At 46.8% G+C, this 23,039-nt stretch overlaps 1 protein-coding gene across 2 annotated transcripts in view; it reads left to right on the forward strand.

The window, feature by feature from the left end:
- LOC129707613 (cilia- and flagella-associated protein 54-like) overlaps window positions 1-23,039 on the forward strand; it is a 297,068-nt gene that overhangs the window by 44,953 nt on the left and 229,076 nt on the right. For both annotated transcript variants that reach the window (XM_055652738.1, XM_055652739.1), the window contains 4 exons: window positions 10,257-10,455; window positions 14,649-14,744; window positions 18,069-18,181; window positions 18,262-18,385. In XM_055652738.1, coding sequence (XP_055508713.1) covers window positions 10,257-10,455; window positions 14,649-14,744; window positions 18,069-18,181; window positions 18,262-18,385 — 532 coding nt within the window. The remainder of the gene's footprint in view (window positions 1-10,256; window positions 10,456-14,648; window positions 14,745-18,068; window positions 18,182-18,261; window positions 18,386-23,039) is intronic.

Consider the following 23,039-nt stretch of genomic DNA (forward strand, 5'->3'; position numbering starts at 1 on the left):
GTTATTTGGACACTTAGGCTATTTAAAAATGTTAATCTATTCTTAAGAAATGGATAGATGGTTCTAGTAATTGAATTTTGTAATTAGCTACAATTAGATAACTAACTAATTATATGCTTTAATTTCAAGTCATCTAAGTAAGATTGTTTCATATTTGTTTCAGAATGCTTCAATCTATAATAACTGAACATTTCTTTCAGTTCTCTTAAATTTTAAGAATGTTATGGGCTTTTAAATGTCCTCGATCACAGCTTTTGTGTTAAGTCAATGAAAAAGCAATAGGGAACAAGATGCCAATTTCCGAGTTTGAAAATGGCCATAACTTTTTTAATACTCAAGATATGAAAGTGAATTAGGTGTCAAATTAAACTTCTTTTATGCTTTATCTGATGGGATAAATTAAAGACTTGATTTTTTAAATTTCAAAATTATGTAACATTGCTATGGATGGCTTCAGGATGGGGCTGTCAGGGGCCAGTGCGGGACGGCTTCAGGTGGAGACGCCGGGGGCCGATGGGAGTATTCTGTAGCCGAAGTAGAGGGACCGCTTGGACAGCTGCCGTTGCCTGCTGCTGCCGTGGCCTGCTGCTGCCGTGGCTTGCCGCTGCCATGGCCTGCCACTGCCTGCTGTGGCCTTCCGCTGCTGCTCCCCACCCATTTCAGGCAGGAGCCGGTAGGCAGCATCCTGCAGCTGGGGACAGGATGGCTTCAGGCGGAGCTGGTGAGGGGCGGGGATGCATCCTGCGGACTGCGACGGCTTCAGGTGGAGACGCCGGGGGCCGATGGGAGTATTCTGTAGCCGAAGTAGAGGGACCGCTTCAGGTGGGGGTAGTGGGAGTGTCCTGGAGCTGGGGATTAAGACGGCTTCAGGCGGAAGTCCGCGGGGGGGAACAACCTGTAGCCGGGGGAGGGGGTGGCTTCAGGTGAGGGTTGGTGGGGTATGGGGACAACTTCAGGAAGGGGCTGTCGTGGACCAGGGTGGGCGCATCCTACAGCCGGGGGGGGGGGGGGAAGGGGGTGCCTTCAGGCGGGGGTTGTCGTGTGCCGGGGGGGGTGGGGAGCGACCTACGGCCGGGTGGAGGGGGACGGCTTCAGGCGGGGGCCGGTGGGGGGAGGCGGGGCGAGAGTCCTACAGCCAGGGATGGGGACGGCTGCAGGCGGTTGCTGGTGGGGGAGCATCCCGCAGTCGTGGGAGGGGGACAGCTGCAGGCGGGTACTGTCAGGGGCCGGAGTGGAGGGGAGTGTCCTGCGGCTGGTGGAGGGGAACGGCTTCAGGTGGGGGCTGTTGTGGGCCAGTGGGGATAGGGACCTCTGCCGTGGCCTGCCACTGCCGCATGCCTGAAGCGGTGGGGGAACATCCTGCAGCTGTGGACGGTGGACTGCTTCAGCCAGACGAGGGTCCGGCTTCAGGTGGACCAGGGGACGTGCTGTAGCTGGGGACAGAAACGGTGTCAGGGGGGGCGGCTTCAGGTGAGGGGGGCCAGGGGGAACGTCCTGTAGCTGGGGACAGAAGCGCGGAGCGTTCAGGGGGGGGGAGGGGTCTGCCTCATCATGGGCCGTGGGGGGGGGGGGGACGGCTTCTTCTGGAGCGATGGGGGACGGCTTCGGAGCTGGTGGGGGGGGGTGGGAGCAGCCGGGGGGTGGGGAGGAAGGTGGATGCCATCAGGCATGGGCTGTGGGGGGGGGAGGGGGCTGAGCAACCTACAACTGGCGATGGGGACAGCTTCAGGAGGTTGTCTGGTGGGGGGGGGGGGCAGGGCAAGAGTCCTGCAGCAGGGATGGGGACTGCTTCAGGGGGGGTTGTTGGTGGGGGGCTAGTGTCACGCAGCCGGGGGGGGGATGGTAAGGGGGGGGTTTGGAGGGGGCTGAGTGTCACGCAGCTGGTGGATGGGGATGGCTTCTGGCGGGGGCTGTCGGGGGCCAGTGGGGAGAGGGACAGCTGCCATGGCCTTCCGCTGCCATGGCCTGGTGCTGCTGTGGCCTGGCGCTCCCATGTCCTGCCACTGCCGCACTTCTCTATCAGGGGAGAGAGAAGGGGGTGAGAGTGAGGGGGAGAGAGAGAGAAGAGGGGAGAGAGAAGGGGGAGACAGGAGCGTGGGGTTCATTTTCCCACACAAGCCATAGGTGACTGGACAATCTGAACCCAAGCACCAAGTTGAAAGTGGCTGAAGGTACGCATCGCTCGGGGCAGCCCCCACTCTCCCACAGCCACCCTCCGCGGACTGCGGGTCGGGTAGAGCGGAGGTTTGGGACAATGTTCATGCCTTATCAGTGATGTGATGGACGCGGGGGTCTGGACCAATCGCTGACAAGTCCCGCCCCCGGCAACGTCAAGTCCGTTATTGGACTTTTCTGTTGAGCGGCAGTCGGTCCTTTGGCCTGTAGGCGACGCCGCCTTTCGGGTAGGTGGCGTTTCGACAGAGTCACCATCTGGTATTTCTACAGAGCCCTGCCTCCCCCCACCCCCTATCAGTCTGAAGAAGGGTTTCGGCCCAAAACGTTGGCTATATGCTTCGCTCCATAGATGCTGCTGCACCCGCTGAGTTTCTCCAGCATTTTTGTGTACCCACCATTTGGTAAGTTTGCTTTTAGGTGACGCAGCTTTTCAGTTCCCTGGCTTTTATGCGTCCCGCCCTTTCGGTTAGTTTGAATTTTGGCGTCTCATCCTTTTGGTTAGTAGGCGTTGTGTTTTCGGACTCTTTCAGTTTATTGTCGTTTCGGCCTCGTTTCCATTCCATTCTTTGGCTTCGACTTCTTTGCTTCGGCCCCTTGTCTGTCGGCGCCACGTCCGCACATGGGTGTGCTGCCTCCCGGGTGCCAGGATCGAGGAAATCACGGGCAGAGTGCAGAAAATCCTCAAGGGTGAAGGTGAACAGCCGGAGCTCGGAAAAGTGCTGAAAAGCAGGACCTCCAGGGTGGTTATCTCCGGTTTGCTTCCAGTTCCTCATGCTGGCGAGAGCAAGAACAGGGAGATATGTGGTTGAATGTGTGGCTGGGAAACTGGTGCAGGGGGCAGGGATTTAGATTCTTAGACCACTGGGATCTGTTTTGGAGTAAGGGGGAACTGTACAAAAGGGACGGATTGCACCTTAACAGGTGGGGGGCCGGCATTCCGGCAGGCAGGTTTGCCACTGCGACACAGGCGGTTTTATACTAAATAAGGGGTTGGGGGGAGGGGGGTGTCAAATGGGATCGTCGAGGATGGAGTTAAAGAGAAAGGGATAGTTAAATGACCCCAGAATTAACACGAAAGAAAGCTCTCAAAGGGATAGGAGAGTATGGCCAAGTGTAGTAGGGATCGATGTGAATGGTGAGATGCGTAAGGAATTAAAAGTACCGTATTTGAATGCGCGAAGTATAAGAAGTAAAGTAGATGAGCTTGAGGCTCAGATAGAGGTTGGTAGATATGACATTGTGGGGATTACCGAGACGTGGCTGCAGGAGGATTGGGTCTGGGAACTTAGTATTCAGGGTTATAAATCCTATAGAAAGGACAGGCAGGTGGGCAGACGAAGCTGATGAGGGATGGAATTCAGTCCCTTGCGAGGGAAGACATAGGGACTGACGAGGTAGAGTCACTGTGGATTGAGTTGAGGAATTGCAAAGGCAAGAAAACACTAATTGGTGTTATAGTAGCCTGGATGTAGGGTGTAAGTTGCAGCAGGAGTTAAAACTGGCATGTAACAAAGGTAATGCCACTGTGGCGATGGGGGACTTCAATATGCAGGTAGACTGGGAAAATTAGGTTGGTTCAGGACCCCAAGAAAGAGAGATTGTAAAATGCCTCCGAGATGGATTCTTAGAGCAGCTTGTAATGGAGCCGACCAGAGTAAAGGCAATTTTGGATTTAATGTTGTCCAATGAACCAAATTTGATAAGAGAACTAGAGGTAAAGGAACCGCTTGGAGGTAATGATCATAATATGATTAGTTTTAATCTGCAATTTGAGATGTAGAAGGTTAAATCGGAAGTGTCAGTGATGCAGTTGAACAAAGTAGACTATGAAGGCATGAGAGGGGAGAAATAGTATTGGATAGGCTAATGGGACTGAAGGATGATAAATCCCCGGGGCCTGATTGACTGCATCCCAGGGTCCTCAGGGAGGTGGCTCTAGAAATAGTGGATGCATTGGTGATCATTTTCCAATGTTCAATAGATTTAGGATCATTTCCTGTGGATTGGATGATAGCTAATGTTATCCCACTTTTCAAGAAAGGAGCAAGAGAGAAAACGGGGAATTACAGACCAGTTAGCCTGACTTTGGTGGTGGGAAAGATGCTGGAGTCAATTATTAAAGAGGTAATAATGGGGAATTTGGATAGCAGTAAAAGGATTATTCCAAGTTAGCATGGATTTATGAAAGGAAAATCATGCTTGATTCATCTTCTGGAAATTTTTGAGGATGTGACAAGTAAAAGGGATGAAGGGGAGCCAGTGGATGTAGTGTATCTAGACTTTCAGAAAGCCTTTGATAAGGTTCCGCACAGGAGACTGGTGACTAAAATTAGAGCACATGGTATTGGGGGTAGGATGTTGACGTGGATAGACAATTGGTTGGCAGACAGGAAGCAAAGAGTAGGAGTGAACGGGTCCTTTTCAGAATGGCAGGCAGTGGCGAGTGGAGTGCCGCAAGGTTCGGTGTTGGGGCCGCAAAAGTTTACCATATATATTGATGATTTGGAAGAGGGAATTAGGAGCAACACTAGCAAGTTTGCGGATGACACAAAGCTGGGTGACAGTGTGAACTGTGAAGAGGATGTTAGGAGGTCGCAGGGTGACCTGAGCAGGTTGAGTGAGTTGGCAGATGCGTGGCAGATGGAGTATAATATAGATACATGTGAGGTTATCCACTTTGGTGGCAAAAACAAGGGGGCAGATTATTATCTCAAGGGGGGAGGTACAGCGAGACGTGGGTGTCCTTGTACACCGGTCACTGAAAGTTGGCGTGCAGGTACAGCAGGCAGTGAAGAAAGCTAATGGAATGTTGGCTTTCATAACAGGAGGATTTCAGTATAGTAGAGAAGTTCTTCTGCAGCTGTATAGGGCTCTGGTAGGACCACATCTGGAGTAGTGTGTACAGTTTTGGTCTCCTTTATTGATGGACCTCCTTGTGATTGAGGCAGTGCAGCGTAGGTTGATTGATCCTTGGGATGGCGGGACTGTCATAAGAGGAAAGATTGAAAAGACTGGGCTTGTATTCACTGGAGTTTAGAAGGATGAGGGGGATCTTATAGAAACATATTAAATTATAAATGGACTGGACAAGCTAGATGCAGGAAAAATGTTCCCAATGTTGGGCGAGTCCTGAACCAGGGGCTACAATCTTAGAATAAAGGGGAGGCCATTTAGAACTGTGGTGGGAAAAAACTTTTTCACGCAGAGAGTTGTGAATTTGTGGAATTCCCTGCCACAAAGGGCAGTGGAGGTCAAGTCACTGGATGGATTTAAGAGAGAGTTAGATAGAGCACAATGAATTGTGGTGCTGACTCGAAGGGCCGAATGGCCTCCTCCTGCACCTATTTCTATGTCTGTGTTTCTATGGGAGCTGCCGGGGAAGGGGGATTGCTTCGGATGGGTGCTTTTGGGGACCGTGGTAAGAGAGCCTACCGCTGCCTTGGCCTGCCACTGCTGCAAGCCTAAAGCCAGTGGGGAACATCCTGCAGCTGGGGACGTTGGGGGAGGAAGAATAGTGGGGGCCAGCGGGAGCGTCCTGTAGCGGGGGCCGGGGATGCCTTCAGCCGGCTGTAATTGGGGGGGGGGGAGATCGTCCTGTAGCCGGCAGAGAGGGGAACGGCTTCAGATGGAGGCTGGTGGTGGGGGTGGGGGAAGCTTTCGGCAGCTGGGGAGGGCTTCAGCTGGGAGCTAGTGGGTGTTGGGGGGGGGGGGGGGGGGGGCGGAGGGGGGGCAGCGTCCTGCAGCACTGGTGGAGTGGGACGGCTTCAGGCGGGGGCTGTCGGGGGCCTGTGTGGGGAGTTGCCGTGGCCTGTCACTGCTGTAGCCTGTGGCGCCACTGCCTGCTGCTGCTGCCGCCACCTGGCACTGCTGCCTCCTCCTGCGCCTGCCGGTGGGGGTGTGTGCGAGGGGAGGGGGGAGGTGGGATGTGCCGGCACCTGGCTCCCAGCCTCGCCTGCACCCAGCCCGGCCCCACCAGTGCCTTGCTCCTCAATCCCCACACTCCCCCTCCTCACCTCCCCAGGATCTCGAGTTTGCATCAGTCGGCCAAGCTCTGGGCCGCTCCGAACTCCAGCCGCTCCGCACTCCAGCCGCGGTGATACACAAATTCTGCTCGCTGCTCTCCTTCAGCTTTATTGTGACAGAGGAGTTAGTGTGGCGATGGTGCGCCGGAAGGGGCGTCGCTGCCCCGGCCTAGCCGTCGCAGTCCCGGGTGATTGACAGTAGAGGAGACCAAGCTGCGCATGGCTTTCAAAAAAATGTTTTGAAGCTCGATAACTTTTACTAAATACGACCGATCGGAATGAAACGTTTTCCACTGGCAGCACAAGAGAACGGTGAGTATCCTGGCGGTAAATCGTAACATTATCACAGACGTTTTTGCGCAAATAGAAAAAGCCTGCAAACCGGAAGAGCACAAGATCAGAGTTTTAGTTATGTAAGACCAAGTGGGACCCATTGGGTCCCGTCCCCTCAACGCGTAGTTGCGGGTGGGTGGGCGGCCTGCGGCATCACACACACACACACACACACACACACACACACACACACACACACACACACACACACACACACACACACACACACACACACACACACACACACACACACACACACACACACACACACACACACACACACACACACTAACCACCACACACATGCAAACACACACACACACACGCACACACACACACACACACACACACACACCCCCCCCATGCGCACACTAACCACCCCTCTTGATATTATATTCATATTATTAATTCGCTCCATTTACCCCATCCCCGCCCTATCCACTCGTGCATAGCCCCCAACTCGCAGGTGCAGCTAGAGAGGGAAAGGGAGAGAGGGGTGACGTCACTCGCAGCGAGAGCAAGAATGGCATGCGGAGCAGACCCATTGTGACGTCACCAGCGAAAGACAGTGGTTTTTCAATTCAAAGTTTTATCAGATTTTTGAACATTTTCAGTAATAACTCGATAAATAAAACATGACATTTTCAGATAAGACGATTTCAGACTCCACGGGAAAAATCTACCGGAATATGTAAAAAACTTTACTGTTCCCGTGTCGTTTTTTTCGAAAGATGTGATCACACACTCATGCACACACAATCAGACCATCCACTCCCACTATCCTGCCCCTGCCTGCCCTGCCTCCTGGATGTGATTGTTCTTACCTCTATATTTGCTTCAGCTTTCTCATCTGTTAGGCGACTACTTTGGGTCCCATCCCCCTGTCAGCCTAGTTCAAACCCACAGCAGTACTAGCAAATCTGCCCGTAATAATATTGGTCGCGCTCCAGTTCAGAGGCAACCCATCCCCCTTCTACATGTCACCTCTGCCTTAGAAGTGATCCCAATGGTTGAAGTTGCTAAAGCCCTCCACCATTCATGCAGTCATGTACCCTATCCTATTTTTCCTACCCTTGCTACCAAGTGGCACAGGGAGTAATCCTGACATATCTTGCGTCATAACCACAAATCTGGCACATCTGCAAAGTGACCCTGGAAACATCCTTGTAAATTTTCACTGCAGTCTCTCATGCAAGCACAAACTTCAAGTGGTGTGGCGTTGAGGACTGTATACAAAGCTTTAATCGTGACTCATTAATCTTTTGCGCAATAGATGATTTACATGGCCTCATGCCTTTGCATTGTATGCTCCAGCCAACATGGCCTCATGCCTTTGCATTGTATGCTCCAGCCAACATGGCCTCGTGCCTTTGCATTGTATGCTCCAGCCAATCAATCTATTTTTCCTTCTTAATCGTCTTAGCTTCTTGTTACAGCATGACACTAAATAATTTGTCGCTTCAGCCTGCTGTGCCTTTCGGTAGGATCATCATTAATCCATTATTCTTTCAGACTTTCCCCATAACCCTTGATTTATTATTAACTTGAAATCGATCTATTACTAATCGCAGTCTTAAATTTCCATAAGGATTTTGCCACAACTGCTTTCTGTCGCTTAATTCTAAAGACGCAGCCATCAGAAGAAAAACAATTGCTTCTCACACATCTTAAAAAGACTCCACTTTAATCTGAGGTCAAGTATGTTGGTTCTGGACATTCTCGTGGGAACAGACTTCTTAGAATCTACAAAAAGTTGTAAACACTGCCCAATCCATCATCGGCTCTGACCTCCCTACCATCGAGTGGATCTATCGCAGTCGCTGCTTCAAAAAGGCTGACAGCATCATTAAGGACCCACACCATCCTAGCCACACACTCATCTCCCCGCTGCCTTCAGGGAGAAGGTACAGGAGCCTGAAATCTGCAACATCCAGGTTCAGGAATAGCTGCTTCCTCACAGCCATCAGGCTATTAAACTCAACTCAAACAAAACTATGAACATTAATAGCCCATTGCACTTTATCTGGTTATTTATGTATGTGTGTATATATATATATATATATATATAATGATTTATGGACAGTGATCGGTTCTGAATTTATTTATGCCTACTATATTCTGTTGTGCTGAAGCAAAGCATGAATTTCATTGTCCTATCTTGGACACATGACAATAAACTCTCTTGCCTCTATCTTGACTGTTCAGCCCTCTAAGAATCTACATTCAGGGACATGTGAATGCGCACTCAAATACCCTTTTGTTTGTCTCCACTTGCTGATGTTCGACTATTTGTCATATATTCTTTTGCTCTGTTTGCCTTCCCCTGATACATTATTTCATACTTCAATGGACTGAATTTGCATTTGTAATGTTGTGCCCATTTAACCAGTCCATTGATATTATCGTGTGACTAAGAAAATTCATGGAGTGATGGGGCACACAAACTGGCCCTGTATTTATGACTACTGTCCACTTATAAGCCATGTCATATAAATATAAATATAATATAATATAAATATAAATAACTTTTTCGTCATACACTTATTTGTTTATCTCTACATCCCCATCTGTATCTCTTGTTTCCCTTTACCCTGACCTTAGTCTGAAGAAGGGTCTCGACCTGTCACCCATTCCTTCTCTCCAGAGATGCTGCCTGTCCTGCTGTTACTCCAGCATTTTGTGTCTATCTTTTCATTCATCTCCATTCCTCAGTCTTCATGCGTAAAAACATAAACAATTAAATTCTGACAATACAATTTTTTCTTCAGTATTTCTTGGCTGCCGCCACCACCAACCATAATCAATTTTCCCACACTCCTTCTCCCCATGCCAAGCATGTAAGGATACAAAGCTGATTGTAAACTGGGAAAAATGGGGAGATGAAGCATGATAATGTGGTGATGTAGTAAGGTGAGGGTGCAGTACAAATGGATGGATTAATTATACAAGACCACCAGGGGTGGTGAGGAGATGGCTGCCCTGCCGGCAGTCTGTTCGTATTTTCTTTATTTTGTTATTTTTTAGTTTGTTAAAGGTTTGTTTTAATGTTCTTCGGTTTGTTTTATGTGGGGGGAGGGGTGGGGATAGGGGGGAACTTTTTTTCACCAAACTTTTCTTACCTTTCCGGAGATGTGATAAATTTTTGGATCACATTCTCCGGGCGGCTCGCGGAGCCCTCGGACCATCGACCATGGGGCTGGACTTGACATCGGAGCTGATCCCTCGGACTGCTCCCACCGTGTGATCCCCACCAAAGGCTCGGGGGGCTCGGACTTAACATCGGGAGGTTCACCAGAAGGTTCCCCCCGAGCTGATCCCTTGCCAGGGATTGCTCCCCCCCGCGACGCCTCGACACTGTGGCCCGAACGCCGCCGGCAACATCAAGGGCTGTCGCGGAGTCTCGGACCCACGACCGAGGAAGAGTCGGGAAGCTTCAATACTTGGAGAATCACTGTGCGATTGTGATTCTGTGGTGGACCAGTGAATCTGTTGCTTTTTGTATGATGACCTCAATCCCTGAGATATGAATAAAGTGTTGATTCATTCTGACAAATGTTTTTTTTTTACATACTCAATCCCTGAGATATGAAGTTTGCACACAAACTTGATAGTTTACCAAATAAATATTTCATAACTCCACATTAATCACAAAGAATACATATTATGTTATTGCTATTATTCCGATTGTATTCTTCTAGACTGATGTTCTTCTTTCATTTTCTACAGCAACCCTGGCCCCACAATGCCACTGAATGTCTGTTGGCAGAAATGTTTAATGGCAGTGCAGCCCAATTCCTTGCTATTTCAGAGACTTTATCCGGTGGTAATCAACGTATTCTGCAGACCAAGCCCCCTGTTCCAGCTGAGCAGGAAGTATTTGATGTGACAATGGAACTTTTCCTGGCAGGCTTGCTACTCCTTTCAGGTGTGATGCTGAGTTTGGATATCAACTTTTTGTTGTATTATACACTTTTGTTTCAATGTACAACTTGTCTCATTCACCATTTGGTCTATCTAGTCCAAATCAATGTGTGGGAAGCAGATAACTTCCCCATTAGTTGTGGAGGCAGGCAGGGTTGCCCACTCTCTCCTGTCTTGTTTGCGTGCTGCATAGAACCCTTTTACAGATTCCATCAGGAAGGACGAGAGTATCAGAGGGGTGACATTCACTGTAAATGGCTCGATTGTAATCATGTTTCCGTGGACTGGTTAGCACACAATAGCTTTTCACTGTACCTTAGTACATGTGACAATAAAGTAAACTGAACTGAGCATTTGCAGGCAGTGAGGGCACAAATCAAAACCTGCTTTACATGGACAATTTCACTGTCTTTTGCTTGGATCTACAGTCGTTCTGCAGATTGATCAGCTTTGGACACTTTGAGTTAGCATCGGGAGCCAAATGCAGGAAGATTGAGGCCATGTTCTTTGGAAACTGGCCCGACCGATCTTCCGTCCCCTCCATCACATTCATTTCACTGCACATCTCGTATGTGTATGTGACGAATAAACTTGACTTGACATCTGACTACCTGATGATGGTGGGGACCTGGTTTGGTGGGGCTGAGGCATGCAATAACAATTGACTGGAGCATATAGCCAAGGTCCATTGTGAGAGGTACGGACAAGGGTTTCTGCGGCAACAGACGGGATTTGAGGATGGTGTGCTGCCTTCCTGGTGCCAGAATCCTGGGTGTCATGGACAGAGTGCAGAAAATCCTCAAGGGCGAAGGTGAACAGCCGGAAGTGGCAGTGCATAGAAAGAAGGGGATGAATATTCTGCAGCGTGACTTTAGAGAGCTCGGAAAAATGCTGAAAATCAGGACCTCCAGGGTTGTTATCTCTGGTTTGCTTCCAGTTCCTCGTGCTGGCGAGAGCAGGAACAGGGAGATACGGGACCTGAATGTGTGACTGAGGAAGTACTGCATGGGGCAGGGATTTAGACCAAGGCTGGGAGCTGAACATCCAGGGATATTCAATATTCAGGAGGGATAGTCAGAAAGGAAAAGGAGGTGGGGTAGCGTTGCTGGTTAGAGTGGAGGTTAACACAATAGAAAGGAAAGACATTAGCTTGGAGAATGTGGAATCGATATGGGTAGAGCTGCGAAACACTAAGGGGCAGAAAACGCTAGTGGGAGTTGTGTACAGGCCACCTAACAGCAGTAGTGGAGTTGGGGATGTCATCAAACAGGAAATTAGAAATGCGTGCAACAAAGGTAAAACAGTTATAATGGGTGACTTCAATCTACATATACTGTAGATTGGGTGAATCAAATTGGCAAGGGTGCTGAGGAAGAGGATTTCTTAGAATGTATGCGGGATAGTTTTCTAAACCAACATGTAGAGGAACCAACGAGAGAGCAGGCTATTCTAGACTGGGTATTGAGTAATGAGGAAGGGTTAATTAGCTTTCTTGTTGTGCGTGGCCCCTTGGGCAAGAGTGACCATAATATGGTTGAGTTCTTCATTTGGATGGAGAGTGACATTGTTAATTCAGACACAAGGGTCCTGAACTTAAAGAAAGGTAACTTTGAGGGTATGAGACGTGAATTGGCCAAGATAGACTGGCAATTGATTCTTAAAGGGTTGACGGTGCATATGCAATGGAAGGCATTTAAAGACTGCATGGATGAACTACAACAATTGTTCATCCCAGTTTGGCAAAAGAATAAATCAGGGAAGGTAGTGCATCCGTGGATAACAAGGGAAATCAGGGATAGTATCAAAACAAAAGAAGCATACACATTAGTCAGAAAAAGCAGCCTACCAGAGGACTGGGAGAAGTGCTAATGTCCTTCCTTTTCTTTTTCCTTTCTGTCTATCCCTCCTGAATATTGAATATCCCTGGATGTTCAGCCCCCAGCCTTGGTCATCCTGGATCCATGTCTCCGTGATGCCAACTATATCATATTCATTAATAACCATCTGCACATTCAACTCATCCACCTTATTACGAATGCTCCTTGCATTAAGATACAAAGCCTTCAGGCTTGTTTTTACAACACTCTTACCCCTTATACAATTATGTTGAAAAGTGGCCTTTTTTGATTTTTGCCCTGGATTTGTCTGCCTGCCACTTTTACTTTTCACCTTGCTACCTATTGCTTCTACCCTCATTTTACACCCCTCTGCCTCTCTGCTCTTGCACCCATCCCCCTGCCATAATAGTTTAAATCCTCCCCGACAGCAAAGGATTGCGTACAGTTTTGGTCTCCAAATCTGAGGAAGGACATTATTGCCATAGAGGGAGTGCAGAGACGGTTCACCAGACTGATTCCTGGGATGGCAGGACTGTCTTATGAAGAAAGACTGGATAGACTCGGTTTATACTCTCTAGAATTTAGGAGATTGAGAGGGGATCTTATAGAGAGGGAACTTACAAAATTCTTAAGGGGTTGGACAGGCTAGATGCAGGACGATTGTTCCCGATGTTAGGGAAGTCCAGGACAAGGGGTCACAGCTTAAGGATAAGGGGGAAATCCTTTAAAAACGAGATGAGAAGAACTTTTTTCACACAGAGAGTGGTGAATCTCTGGAACTCTCTGCCACAGAGGGTAGTTGAGGCCAGTTCATTGGCTATATTTAAGAGGGAGTTAGATGTGACCCTTGTGGTTAAGGGAATCAGGGGGTATGGAGAGAAGGCAGGTACGGGATACTGAGTTGGATGATCAGCCATGATCATATTGAATGGCGGTGCAGGCTCGAAGGGCCGAATGGCCTACTCCTGCACCTAATTTCTATGTTTCTATGTTTCTATGATCCTGACACCGCTGCCATACAATGTGCATATTGCCGCACTACCTGTCCTTTGTGGAGAAGTTCTTCCAGCCAACACCTTTGGCCACAAATCCATTGGGCAGTGGTAAGCACGGAACAGCCTGCAGACACTGCAAGGCAAAGTCTCGATGGATCCTGTGGCAAGATTTCCTGAGCAGACTGCCCAGCTTCACTGGCGAAATGCCTTGTCGCCAGAACTCACCAACGAGACCCAAGACCTGGCGGCTGGCAGTGAGAGAGGCTCACCCAGTCAGATCCTTCCTGTACTGCTGGAATCTTACTCCCAATGCACTCTGCTGTTGATGACTTTTACAGGGAGGAGACAGTTGCCCATCTCTTCAGAAAATGTATTTACAAAGAGGGTCTGTATAATGATGCAAGGGTCTTTGTTACAGTTCATCCCAAACAGCTTTGTAACTGAGGACTTTGATTTACGGGCTGTTTCCTGGGACACATTCTGAGAAGGACATCAAGCGCTTTTGAAAGATTATCAACAGTGAAGGATTTTCTAATTGGCCTCCCAGCACATACAACCATATAACAATTACAGCACGGAAACAGGCCATCTCGGCTCTACAAGTCCGTGCCGAACAACTTTTTTCCCTTAGTCCCACCTGCCTGCACTCATACCATAACCCTCCATTCCCTTCTCATCCATATGCCTATCCAATTTTTTTTTTTTTTTTTTTTTTTTTTGAAGTGAAATGTCCATCAGTGAATGTTGTCAACTGGCCCATTCCAGACTACAGGAATACCTGCTTTGGAACTCACCGAAGCTTGGTGCAGCCAAGGCTCTGTGGGGGAGGACCACAGTCCAGGGTCCCATTGCTGCTGGACATGGAAGGGCAGGTTCTGGTGGGAAACCCTTAAACAGGGGAGTTTAATTGCCAAAAATGTTTTGTTTTGATTAATGATACATGCAAACATGATTGCGGATGAAAATTAAATACATGCAAAAATGTTTGCAGATGACGCTGAAAATATCTGAAGAGGTTTTGCACAGTTTTTGTGTTTAGATATTTTTTAGCTTTAAGTTTTTATTTTTGGAAATAAACTTAAATATGTACGATACTTCAATTGAGGTAACTTTTTCACACAAAAGTGGTGGGTGTATGGAACGTGTTGCCAGAGGAAGTAGTCAAGGCAGGGACCATCCCAACATTTAAGAAACAGTTAGACAGGTACATGGATAGGCCAAAGGCGGGCCGGTGGGATTAGTGTAGCTGGAACATGTTGGCCGATGTGGGCAGGTTGGGCCGAAGGGCCATGCTATATCACTCTATGTCTCTATGTGTAACTTCTATATTGAGAATAAAATTATTGAAACTCGCTTTGCTTTAGGTGGTGGTGGAAATACCCAACTTAATTCCGCTGCATGCACTGATCCAGTTGGTGGAATAAAGCTATCAAGTTCCCTCATAGAGCTTGCTGCTGCTGGTAAGATATGCTGTCCTGAACTTGTTATCCTTGTCTTTTTGACAAAGAGTTTGCAAAGAGAAATGTCACATGAAAACTGATGATCAGTTTTTTTTAAGTGTATTATTTGTTTGACTAATTAAGTAACTGCGATGGATGTTAATCTTGACTAATTTTCTAATTATTTGTCATAGCTGACTAGAGATCAGAAATATTATTTGAACTTTAATGATCAAGGTATCAGCTTTATCTGGATTATGTCGGAAATGAGAATCCATTTGAAAAGAGTGGTATCAATCCCCGAACTAAGTTGTAAATAACCAAATCGGCTATTAATTATTTTTCTTGCCTCACTTGTCCTTTATTTCAAATCCTCATTCCTGTACTTTCTGTGTTTCCCCTCTCTCCACCATTGCAGTGCTATTTTCTCTTCCTGCTCAGTGATTTCTCTCTAACCTTTTCATATGTTATCTCAGTCAATGTTATAACCTTATTCATCATGCAACTATAGACCAAAATCCCATTTTAAATTATGCTTATTACATCAAGGGTAATGTCTTCAGTTGCTTCAGCTCGGAGTTCTAGCATTCCCATCATAAAACTGTTGCTGTATCATAATTTCCTCCTTTAAAGCATTCTTTAACATCTACTTCTTTCAAGGTGCATTTCCTACAAAACACTGCACTGTTTGGCACCTTTTTCATTTGCAGCAATGCTCACAATCCCTGTGGTTGTGCATTTCGTTGTCTCTGTACTGTACACTGACAATGACAATTAAAATTGAATCTGAATCTGAATCTGGTTCACATGGATAGCACAATAGACTGCTGCAGTAGGTACACAGTGTACGAAAAAGATTAATGGTAGAAACAATCAAAGCTACATAGTGGTCATGTAGTTTTACAAAACAATTTTCATACTGAGCCACATACGGAGGTTGTAGGATATATGTCCAAAAATGTTCCAGGAAGTAGGGTTTACAAATTGACAAAGTGAAAAAATGGAAATGCTGTTTGTAGAGGGAAATTTTGCGCTTGCAACTGAAGGCATTATGCTCTGTGAAGTAGAGAAAATCACTCATCAACAACAATTTCAGAATTCAGATTTGAGAATTAAGGGACAGAAGTTTAGGGGTAACATGAGGGGGAACTTCTTTACTCAGAGAGTGGTAGCTGTGTGGAATGAGCTTCCAGTTGAGTGCCCCAGAGCCTCTGCAAGATGGGGGAAGCGAGAGGGTCACGTCTCTCAGTCTCAGCTGTGAATAACACTGAACACATGTCTAATAAACTGTGAGTGTGGTTTTACTGACCTTGAGTGCCCTTAATGTGGTTTGAAAATGAAAATGTTAGTGGTGGTTGGTTTGAAATAAAGCACTGCAAATGGTTGTTGGTGGTGGTTGGTTTGAAATAAAGCACTGCAAATGGTGGTTGGTTTGAAATAAAGCACTGCAAATGGATGTTGGTGACGGTTGGTTTGAAATAAAGCACAGCAAATGGTTGTAGGTGGTGGTTGGTTTGAAATGGCAAATGATTAAAAGTCTAAACTTGACAACTTCCTGTTTGCACTGTATATTGATTTTAGATAAAACGCTACCACTTACGGCTAGGATTTTTGGCCATCTTACTCAGTACACCGCTGCTCATCGGGTGCAGAGGATTCTTCTCATCAATGAAAATTAAAAGTGTTATTAGGGTTTAAAAAATGTTGAGAATTTCTCTCCTGTCAATCACGCCATGAAGGCCAAGCCCCTTCCAGAGGGAGGGGGGAGGGATTATAAAACCCTGAATGTCTAATGAACTGTGAGTGTGGTGTTTATCTGTGTTTGTGTGGTTTTATGGTGGTTTCAGCCTGCTTGAAATGGTATGAAACTGCATTTGAATGTGGTGGCCTTGCATCCTGCTTGAAATGGTATGAAACTGCACTTGCATTTGGTGGCCTTGCACCCCGCTTGAAGTGGCATGAAGCGGCACTTGAATTTGGTGGCCCTGCACCCTGCATGAAGTGGTATGAAACTGCACTTGAATTTGGTGGCCTTGCATCCTGCTTGAAATGGTAGGAAACCGCAGTTGAATTTGGTGGCCTTGCACCCCGCTTGAAATGGAATTTCAAGGACCAGCCGTGAGTTAACTTCCAGCCCACCAGCCGTGAGTGAGCTACCAGCACATCAGGCGAGTGACTGAGCTGCCACCCCAAAAATCCATTTGGCCCACAATGTCCATACTATCCCTCTGGAAACCAGTCCCTTCAGCCCACAACACCCATACTAGCTCTCCAGAAAGTCCCCCCCCACTGGCCACCAATATTGGAATTGACGGAGAGGTGGAATATTGCGTTGGGGGAGCAGCCTTCCCGTGTGAACTTGGGGCCCAGCGGGTCTACTAATTTTATATATTTCTAAAAAATTACCCCCTCATCCTTCTAAACTCCAGTGAATACAAGCCCATTCTTTTCAATCTTTCCTCATATGACAGTCCCGCCATCCCAGGGATCAATCTCGTGAGCCTACGCTGCACTGCCTCAATCACAAGGATGTCCTTCCTCAAATTAGGATACCAAAATTGTACACAATACTCCAGATATGGTCTTACCAGAGCCCTATACAACTGCAGAAGAACCTCTTTACTCCTATACTGAAATCCTCTTGTTATGCCCAACATTCCATCAGCTTTCTTCACTGCCTGCTGTACCTGCACACCAACCTTCAGTGACTGGTGTACAAGGACACCCAGATCTCACTGTACCTCCCCCTTACCTAACCTAACCTAACCCCATTGAGATAATAATCTGCCCCCATTGAATTCGGTGGCCTTGCCTTGCACCCTGCTTGAAGTGGTTGGAAACTGCACTTGAATTTGGTGGCCTTGCACCCTGCTTGAAATGGAATTTCAAGGAATAGTCATGAGTCAACTGCCAGCCCACCAGCCGTGAGTGAGCTGCCAGCAGATCAGGCTTGGGGGACTGAGCTGCCACCCCAAGAACCCATACCAGCACTCCAGAAAGCTCCCCCCCCCCCATTGGCCACCAATATTGGAATTGTTGGAGAGGTGGACCAGCCATCCCGTGTGAACATGGGACCCAACGTGCCACTTAGTCTAGTAACATTCTATAAACTTATGAATTTCCACCATTGGAAAATAACAGATTTTCTACTGTTGCTTAGGTAAGGAAACCTCTTTAACCCGCGAAAATAAGAGCAGGAGTAGGCCGTCTGGTTCTGCTTATCAATATCATCATTCGCTGCTTCTGAGTTGAACTATGGATAAGCATTGATGCACCCCAGGAACAAATGCAAAGCAATGTAAATGCTTATGTAATATTTCAATATCCGTTAAATTATGTTTTTAGGTGAAGATGGTGTGACTGTGGAGGCTGCTGTGAGATTTGCCAAGTCTGCATTCTGCTTTGAGTACTTTGATATATTTGATACTATCATTACGCCGCTTCGCTCTTTTTTAAAGGTAAGCCCTGACTAATAAACATTGCATCCAATAAACTGGTAAACATTTTCTTTTAATATTGCCTCTTGTTTCTTTTCCAGAAACAGGATTACATTGCTTGGAAGAGTTTTGAATTGGATTTGGATGTACTGATCGCAATGGAAACATTTGTTTCATCTCGCAAGCCCAAGCATGGTCTTCCTTTGGGAGAAAACTGTGCAATAGGTAAGCAATCTTAAGGGTCAGCAGGCTAAAAACCTCCACTTTAGTCATAATTGACAATGAAGGGATATTGTCGACCAGTTGGTCATGATAATTGTGGAAGAGGGCAGAGGACAGTTGATAGAACTGCTGCCTCGCAGTGCCAGAGATCCACGGATCGATGCTGACAGGTGCTGTCAGGGTGGAGTTTTGACTTTCTCCTTATGATTGCGTTGGTATCCTCTGGGTGCTTTGGTTTCCTCCCATATCCCAATGATGTGCTTGTTTGTAGGTTAATTGGCCTCTATAAATTGCCCCCAGTGTGTAGGGATTGGGTGAGAAAGTGGTCAGGTGGTAAATGGTTTTAAATCCAAGAACATGATTTTAAACCCCAGGGTTGTGTCTTATCACCGATTTTATTTTCCATCTACACAAACAACATAACAAACAATAACAGTGACATTTCCCTTTTTAAGTATGCAGGCAATTGGGCCCTGGTGGCCCACATCAGGGATCACACTTCTCTGGCTGCCTACTATCAGCAGGTCAACACCCTGATGCTGTGGATCAAAGAGAGCTCTCTGGAGCTTAACATCTCCAAGACCAAGGAGCTGTGTTGTGGGGGGAGGCGGACATCTTCCCCCCAACCTCTCTTTGAACCTCTGAGGCTGAATGGGCAGACAGTTGAGCAGGTAGAGGCCTTTAGATACCTGGGCACAGAGATTGACACCCGCCTGTCCTTCTCCCAGCACACAGACTATGTGTACAAGAAGGCACAGCAACGCCTGTTCCTGCTGAGGAAACTCAGGAGCTTTGATGTCAAACTAAAACAAACATTTGGACATAATAAAAAAAACTAAAAAGTTGACATAATGAACAGAAAGCTTTTCTCTGTCCTTTGTGACACCAATCTAAACCAATCCAAACCAATCCTGTATCTCAGAATCTTTTCCAGCAGTTTCCCTACTACTGGTTTAATACTCACTGGTCGATAATTTGCCGGACTAATCCTATTACTCTTAAACAATATAACAACATCAGTTATTCTCCAATCCTTTGGGACCACTCCTGTTGCTCAAGAGGTCGCTACAAATAAGTAAGTAAGTAAGTTTATTGGCCAAGTATTCACATGCAAGGAATTTGCCTTAGTGCTCCGCCCACAAATAACAACATGACATATAGTGACTGTTACAAACGACTCAGACAACACTAAACAACAATAATAATAAAATATTAATAGTAAGATTAAACGAGTACTTACCAGTACGAAGTTTGATCTGTATTTTATGAGGAGTTACGATGAGGGATTACGTGAAGAACCCACCCAGCGCGCAGGCGCGGCATACTTCCAAGCAGCGGTGTGGAATCACAGATAGACACAAGTTGAAGTAAAGATAGTAAAGACCAATGAGACATCAGCCCGAGTTTGATCTATACAATGAGGGTGGGAGCGGAGGGCACGTAATCCCTCATCGTAACTCCTCATAAAATACAGATCAAACTTCGTACTGGTAAGTACTCGTTTAATCTTACTATTTTACTTCGGAGTCACGTGAGTGACTACGTGAAGACTTCAAAGGTCTGTGATTTCAAACCGTGTAACAGTTATATCACTCACTGCTGAAAGATCATCGAGGGAGGAAGTGGTATCTAAAGACCAACAAGTTTGTTTAGTTTTAAAAAACAAATGTTTATTAACTACAACAAAAAATAGCTCCCCTGGGCTTTTAAATTATAACTTTGCGGTTTCTAAAATTCTTTCCGCAAAGACGTCCTTTTCCATCAGCGGTTTCCTGTAGAATTTTTGAAATGTCGATTCCCTTGACCATCCCGCTGCTCTGAGGATGTGGTCTAGGGGAACCTGCATCCTATCCGCCGCTGAGGTGGACGCTGCCCTGGTTGAATGGGATTTAAAAACATCTGTGTTAATCCCTGCCATGTTAAGGACCTGTTTCAACCATCTGGATATTGTCTGGCTGGTAACCCGTCCAAAAGGCTTTTTGTGGCTGACCCATAAGGCTTTCTCTCTCCCTCTAAGAGTTTGTGTAGTGTCTAAATAATGATGAAGGTGGGTCACCACACACAGCCTAGGTTCTGGAGGGTATGCCCGGAAGATCAACGGGGAGTTGGATGTACCTGGTCTGCTCTGTTTTACCAACCCCGGCATGGTGAAAGTAATGGTATCTGGGGTGGTCACCATGTGGTTCAGATTTAACTGATGCAGCGACTGAACCCTCTGAGCTGAGACAAGCGCCATGAGCATGAGGGTCTTATAAGTAGACTGTTCCAGGCTCAGGGATCCCACCGGAGGCCAACCTCGAAGGTGTGTCAATACTACACTCACATCCCACATATGGGTGTATCTAGGTGTAGGGGGTTTGGTGTTATAGATCCCTTTAAGGAGTTTGATAACCAGAGGGTGGGATCCCACACTATGCTGTCCTATGGGCATAAGGTATGCGGACAGGGCGCTCCGAGCTGTATTGATGGCACTGTAGCTCATCTTTAGGTCATGGTGCAGGTGGGCCAGGAACTCCAGCACATCCGAGATCGAAGCCGTCTTGTAGGATGTCCCTGCTTCCAGACAGTACTGTTCCCATTTCCTGATGTAGGTCAGGTACTGTTTTTTGGTGGAAACTCGCAGGGATGCCGACATGGTGGCGATTGTTCTCTCTGATAACCCCAATCCCCGGTAAGGTCTGTTCAGAATCTGGAAACCAGGAGGTTCAATTTTTGGTGGCATGGATGACTAATGCCAGTTACCGGGGTGAGTCAATAATTGGGGTGGGTTATGAAGGACCATAGGTGTCTCTACCACCATGTCGTGGAACATTGGGAACCATGGTTGGGTAGGCCAGTCGGGCACGACCAGAATGCCGGAGGCTGAGTCTGCCTGAATTTTTCTGGAGTACCCGACTGATGAGGCAGAAGGGAGGGAAAGCATAGAAAAAGAAATTTCCCCAATCCCAGCGTGAAGGCATCTACCGCTGCTGCCTCTGGGTCTGGTTCCCAAGCCACATACATGGGTGGTTGGTGATTTAGTCTAGACGCAAACAAATCTATATCTGGCGTACCATATTGCTTGACAATTGTAGCAAATAGTTTTGGGTCCAACATCCATTCGATGTTGTCATTGAATTTTCGTGACCTGGTGTCCGCCACTAAATTTAGCTTGCCTGGTAAATAGGCAGCTGATAGCCAAATATGTCTCTCGACACACCATTGCCAGATTATAGTAGTTAATTTGTCGCATGGTACTGATTTTATGCCACCCATGTGCTGGATATAAGATACCGCCGTAGTGTTGTCAATCATAATCCTAACATGCACATGCCGCATATCAGATGTATATGCTTTTAGCCCATAAAAGGCGGTGAGCATTTCCAAGAAGTTAATGCCCAGTGATTGTAGTAGCGATGCCTCTGAGTTAGTCCATCTGCCACCTGTGCTGTCTATGGAGTTAGTAGCTCCCCAGCCTAAAGCACTGGCATCCGTTGTAATGGTTATGTTAGGATTGGTGACGGCGATAGGACTGTAACTGTGCCAAATATTATCGACCCACCACTGAAGTTCTGATTTGGCTTCAGTGGGTAACTCCATTTTGCGGTCATAATGACCTCTATTAAGACGTAGTGCATGAGTCCTTGCCCTTTGCAAATTTTGATAATGCAAGGGCCCATGTTGGGCAGCCGGGAATGCTGCTACTATAGAGCCAATAACTCTGGCTACGTGCCGTATCCTTGGTTGCGGTGTAGCAATTAATTTGTTACACGCTTCGATGAGTGAAACTTTTTTGTCTCTAGGCAGAATGACAGTCATATGGATAGTGTCAATAGTGAAGCCTAGGTAATCCATGTTTGTAGTAGGCTCCAATATTGATTTATCTGGGTGTAGGATGAATCCCAAAGTTTCAAGGAGTTGTTTAGTGGCTAAAACTCCTGCGACAGCTAGTTCCCTTGTTCTCCCTAATATGAGAACATCGTCCAGATAGGCCACGACTAAATGTTTTTGTTCTCTCAATTTTTTCATGGCCACTTTAAGAATTTTTGTAAATAATCTGGGAGCTGTCGTTAAACCATTGGGCAAGGCTCTGTACTGCCACAGTTGGCCCATCCAGATAAATTTCAGATATTTGTAATAATCCTTATGAATGGGTACTAAATAGTAAGCATCCTTGATATCTATGCTTGCCATGTAGTATCCCTTGGAGATCAGTTGTCTGGCAGTGACAAATGTATCCATTTTGAAATGTTGATACTCAACAGACTGATTAAGTGACGTCAAATCAATAATAATGCGACACCCACCATCTTTCTTTGATTTAAGAAAAATATTTGATACCAATTCGTTCGGCTCGTGTGGGGTCATTTCTATGATGCCTTTAGCCACGAGCCTATCTAGTTCAGCTTGTCCTTCTAACCTTCTCAAGTGCTGAGGGAAGGAATACCCTTTGGGGCATGTGCTGAACTGGAGGTTCTAAGCCTGGTTTTGAATTCAATTTTGTATCCACTGATACTGTTGAGTATAAACTTATTGTTAGTTAAGGAGCACCAAACATGCTTGAAGAACCTCAAACGTCCCTCCTGTTAATACAGCACCCGTTTTCTGTGTATGTTGGCAGAACCCACCCACCCTACCTCCATGTTTATTTGTGGGCCGTTTTCAGTAGGTTTGGCCC

Source organism: Leucoraja erinacea, chromosome 22 (genome assembly GCF_028641065.1).
Source record: "Leucoraja erinacea ecotype New England chromosome 22, Leri_hhj_1, whole genome shotgun sequence".
Taxonomy (NCBI): domain Eukaryota; kingdom Metazoa; phylum Chordata; class Chondrichthyes; order Rajiformes; family Rajidae; genus Leucoraja; species Leucoraja erinaceus.